At 39.5% G+C, this 5,158-nt stretch overlaps 1 protein-coding gene and 1 long non-coding RNA gene across 3 annotated transcripts; both read right to left on the reverse strand.

The window, feature by feature from the left end:
- Positions 1 to 1,054: 1,054 nt before the first annotated feature.
- Positions 1,055 to 2,936, reverse strand: LOC123430967. Of its 2 annotated transcripts, none has more exons than XM_045114792.1 (8): positions 2,803 to 2,936; positions 2,501 to 2,649; positions 2,144 to 2,330; positions 1,959 to 2,057; positions 1,659 to 1,790; positions 1,462 to 1,567; positions 1,303 to 1,375; positions 1,055 to 1,139 (listed from the first exon to the last, which is right to left on the reverse strand). In XM_045114792.1, exons 1-7 carry the CDS (start codon positions 2,821 to 2,823, stop codon positions 1,341 to 1,343), a joined length of 729 nt encoding a protein of 242 aa, XP_044970727.1. In that variant the 5' UTR covers positions 2,824 to 2,936; the 3' UTR covers positions 1,055 to 1,139; positions 1,303 to 1,340. The 2 variants fall into 2 exon arrangements, with proteins under 2 accessions (XP_044970727.1, XP_044970726.1); XM_045114791.1 differs by having other exon boundaries at positions 2,501 to 2,703.
- A 1,518-nt stretch (positions 2,937 to 4,454) lies between these two features.
- Positions 4,455 to 4,923, reverse strand: LOC123430969. Its single transcript, XR_006623002.1, has 3 exons — positions 4,833 to 4,923; positions 4,553 to 4,669; positions 4,455 to 4,470 (listed from the first exon to the last, which is right to left on the reverse strand). It is a non-coding gene; the product is annotated as an uncharacterized LOC123430969 (long non-coding RNA).
- Positions 4,924 to 5,158: the final 235 nt, after the last annotated feature.

Below are 5,158 nucleotides of genomic sequence, written 5' to 3' on the forward strand. Positions count from 1 at the left end.
TGTAGACTTCTGCTTCACTATTTCTGTGAATATAGGTATGATTTATGTAGTTGTGAAAAAATGTTAACGACACGCTGGAAGCACACCGATTTCATGAAGCAGACTTCATGTAGGGTGGCGCCAGAATTCATGGGAATATATATGTTTTAGGTGAGTGAAGTTTGGAAGAAGCAAGCGTATTCATGTTTATGTACTGGGGTTTTGATTCAGGATAAATCAAGGTTTTTTTTTGGTGAAAACTATGATCAATGTGAATTTTTTTTTGAGAATGCAAAGTAATATGTAGCATTCCGCTTCACAAATTTTGTGTAGATTGTTCTTGTAATTCATGCAAGAATGTATGTTTCAGGTGAGTAATGTTTGCAAGAAGCAAGCACAGATTGAAGTGGAAACAAAAAATGTATTATTCGTGCGTAGTGAAAAGTAACGTACACTTTGTTTTCAATGTTGGTAGTACGTAGACGACAAAACAACATCATGAAGCGAAAAAACAATGCTCTGTTACTTCCAGCTTGAAAACTCATGATTGAGTACAAAATAGTACCAGATAGTGGACACAAAAATATGGGAACCTGTTGGTAACGAAGTTGAATTGTGTAATAAAACAACTAACTAGAAGTAAAAAAGTTGGCCATGATCTTCCCATCCCATTGCTTCATGAAGAGCATTGTGAATATTCCGCAATCGTAGCTGGCAAAAATATAGAAGATAGCATCATACGTAGTGCAAAGTAACGTACACTTTGTTTTCAATGTTGGTAGTACATAGACGACAAGCAGCATCATGAAGCGAAAAAACAATGCTCTGTTACTTCCAGCTTGAAAACTCATGATTGAGTACAAAATAGTACCAGATAGAGGACACAAAAATATGGGAACCTGTTGGTAACGAAGTTGAATTGTGTAATAAAACAACTAGCTAGAAGTAAAAAAAGAAACTTGGAAGCACATAGTTCGCAGAAGCGCGATCGTTTATTCTGTTGAATGCTCGTCGGCGTGATTATCTACGAGGAATATTATTTGTTTGATCGCGACTAAGACGGTTCCTCAGTTGGTCTTCAGTACCCAGGTAGGGTCTTGGTTGTTGAGCTGCGAAGTTATGATTAGTTCGGTGATAATCGCCCGATGGCCGTATGTATCCTGCGGTAGAAGTCGGGACGGTGGTTAGAACAATGAAGAATGCACATTTGTAGTTGGGTGCACTGAAGAAAATTGCAGAGTTGGTTACATGCCAAAAACCAATATGATTGATAGAAGCATTGAATTAACACATGAGTAGCTATTTGGTTTAGGAGGGTAATACCTTGGAAAAGTTGGCCATGATCTTCCCATCCCATTGCTTCATGAAGAGCATTGTGAATATTCCGCAATCGTAGCTGGCAAAAATATAGAAGAGGGCATCATACGTAGTGAATTTTCTTCTTCACCGACTTTAGTTGAAAAAAAGATTGTATAAACTTACTGCGTTTTCTGTTGGGGGCAATCGGGGGGTTGAAGCACGTGAACTTCATGAAATCCAACTTTGTGAATGCTTTGGCATGCGTGGCCAGTGTCGTAAAGTTGGTAACCTAAAAATAAAGGGATGCAAAATGTAATCAACGCATCACCAGAAAAACATCGCACAATAATTAGTTACTGTTAGTTTAGGAGAGTGCTCACCAGATTGTTTGACAACTCGTACACTTCATCATTTTTCAGCTTCTTGTCTGAATCGAATATGTTGATCTGTTTGTAAAGAAGGTTGATGCAACATAGTATCCAATGTTGTTTGTGGGGAATTGCGAAGTAAAGCTGCAAAAATATTATGGGTATGAAGGGTATGAATTTGTTTCCAGGTGGTTATAGACTGTAAATTTTGACGATGTATTGTGCATGAGTACATGGTACGGTGCAAATTGGAAGTTTGGAAAAATTGATATGAAGTGATGAGCACAGTGTTTAATGGCGTGAGAAGTGTACCATATCCTTTGACTTGAGCGAGCCATCTTGGTAGGCATTGTTGAATTCACGAAGGCAGTTGGTTGCAACGAATTTTTCCTCGGGCACGCTTAGTTTTGCCTGATGAAAGTTATGAAATACAATGTAAAGAATTTTAAAATAAGTGATGGTGGAAAACCAAAGAGATGTGTTGCGAAAGTTGTTACCGTCAAGGACTGTGAGAAGGCGTATTTGGTAGGAAGGGCAGAGCTGCATGCTTCCATTGTTTGTTGAAGGTTGAACTGGCGAATGTAGAGCTCCATTGTATGGGTGTCAACCCATCCGCGTGGCTTGAGTGCGTCACGGAAGTGTTCATATGATATATGGTACCCACCGTAATCGATGAAAGGTGGCCTAATACAAGGGTGATTGCGAACAAACGTAATCAGATGAAGCATTTTATGTAAGTATGAACACATTACTAGGGAACCAAGGAAGCATGAGTTGCTTGCAGGTGAATCATAAACTTAATAAAAGGTGCGAGTGCACGGATGTGATTTAATGAAAAAGTTGTGACATGTAACCTTTTATCAGTTTTTTTGGGAGGCCTTAAACATCTGGCGGTGATGTACTTGTTGTACAGTTCTATCAAAGAGCTTGTAACCTTGATTTTCTTCAGCCTTGTGTCCTCAGTTTTCCGAAGACAAGCTCTCTTCTTCCTATTCTTCTTCTCCTGAGTTTGTGTGCCAATGGTGTGAAGGACATCTCCGGTGGAGGGTTGACCCCCCTGGATGGATGATAGGTTGTACAAATAATTTAACGGTAATGGTGTAGACTGAATTTTGTACTTGGAGTGTGAGTGAGTTGGAAAAGGGTGGAACCGTACCTCATTGACATTATGGCTCATGTTTGGTCCTTCGGATGTGTTATCCTAAGTAGACGCATGTAAAGTGTTGGACACGTGTCTTCGCGTTTAAATGGAAGCTGCGAAAGGGGTTAGAGGATGCATTTTTGATAAAGTGTTAGAAGGTGCACCTATGTGAGCTGTGTGGGGGATGTTGGTGTTGGTGCATGTATTGGGGATGATTGAGGACTAATGTGTGCCAGGTTTGCTTCAACTGTTGCCATGGTTGTAGGTCCTGCACGAGCATATATACGTGCAAGTGATTTTATTGAAAAATAATAATTGAAACCGAAATGAGATTGTAATATGGTTTGTGATGCACGTACCTGCAGATGTGGTTTGTACTACAGCTGTAGAAGCGTCCACAAATTCACCTTCATGTGTTGATGGAGGTGGTTCGGCGAAAGCTTGGGTCCAAGTCTGACCGGGGGGTAGAAGACTGAAACTCGGATCTTCGTAAGAATCAAGGACCCTCCGCAATGTTTCTTCACTGCTGGTGGAATGCTTCGTGACAGGAGGGGTTGTAATAGCGTCGGCCGGTTGGTCTTGATGTGATGAGGGACGTGGTTCGGTGCAAACTTGGTTCGCAGCAGGAGCGGATGTTGAAGCTACATCCTGGTTATTTTGAGGTTTTTTAGTAACACTTTTCTCCACCTCATCGGCATATGCAGTTGCTTCCTTCCAAAACCTGGTGTCGGGAGTTTCTTTTGGACCATGTGGCTGTGGTTGTTCGGTATGTGTGTCCTGGAGTACCCAATGAGGTGAAGAATAATTTGTTGGATCTGGAGCATTATCTTTTGTGGCCGCTAAAACATCTTGTGCAAACTCTTCCATGCGCTTGGCGTGAAGTTTAGAAAGTCTCGATGTAGCTTTTGATATATCCTGTGCCCATTTTGATTTGTGTGTTTCAATAATTTGTAGTATGTAGGCCGGTAGTTCCTGCACGAAAGCATGTAGCATGTGAAATGGTGAATGATTTGAGGAAATGATTGTGCGTGTTAAATAATTCTGGAAGCTTTTATAGTACATCAGGAAGACATTTGTATTAAGGTGGAAGCATGGGTTTGATGTACATAAATTAATTTGGAAGAATGTGTAGTACAACATGAGTAAGTTTACTCTGGAAGATATTACTCTGGAAGCATTTATATGAAAGCATGAAAACAATTTTTACTATGGTGGAAGCATGGGTTTGATGTATGGAATTGACTCTAGGAGCAAGTATATTACAACAGGTAGACATTTACTCTGGTGGTTGTTACTCTGGAAGCATGCATATTACATCATGAAGACATTATTTTATTGTAGAGGAAGCATGGGTTTTGAGGAATAGAATTTACTATGGAAGCAAGTATATGACAGCATGAAGACATTTATCTCTGGAAGCATGTGTATTATAACATGAAGACATTTTATTATTATGGTGGAAGCATGGGTTTTGTGTATAGAATTTATTTGTCATGTTTATGTTTCTTCAAGTTAGAGGGAAGCATGTAAGTAACAGAATGGAAACCTTCAGAAAAGATGGTAGAAACATGCATTGGAGTATAGAACTAGTGGGTTTTCAGAAATAATTTGATATCGTTGTACCTCCGGAAGCTTGATAGGAAATCTAGGGGCCTCGTGATGCATGCCCTGATTTTCTTCGGTCTATAAAATTTTTTAGAATACCAGATGAGTAGAAGCTGTACGTAAAAGCTCTGTTAGAAATAAGCACAATAGAAGTGGGTACCTGTGGTGGATGGTTGGTACAATTGTTTTCTGTTTGTTGTATATATGGGTGTGTAGCAGGTTGGTCATCGTAGTTTGACCGTTGGATGGCATATGGTGTGCTTTCGGGTGCACGGAACTACAAAAAAATGCAGCATTTTAGCACACTTGAAGATTACAAATTCTTATATGGAGATGTACATGCATAAACGGGGAGCGTCATATTAGAAAAGATTGGCATCTATCTTAATAAATTAGTATCGCATTGTAATATAAGGCAAGAAAATATTGTATGGCCTTACCGGTCGCGCACCATAAATATGTGCGTTGAGGGTCAATCTGCTTTTATCATGTAGCATGACAAATTTGAAGTCCTCATCTGTTACGTGGGATGTTCTAGGGAGTGAGTAATTTATGTGATGCGTCGAAATAGATGATTCAGGAAAGTCGAGATGGTCCATGTATATAATCTGAAAATAAAAAGGTAGGATCAAAAAAAGTGGATAAAATAAATAATAACTACATAAAAGATGAGGTAAAAAAAGTGCATAGACTATGTGTATACCGCAACCAAGGGTAGGCAGCTGCCAACCCAAATTTTTTTGAAAGCTCCATCTAATATTGTTTT

This window comes from Hordeum vulgare, chromosome 2H (assembly GCF_904849725.1).
Source record: "Hordeum vulgare subsp. vulgare chromosome 2H, MorexV3_pseudomolecules_assembly, whole genome shotgun sequence".
Lineage (NCBI taxonomy): Eukaryota > Viridiplantae > Streptophyta > Magnoliopsida > Poales > Poaceae > Hordeum > Hordeum vulgare.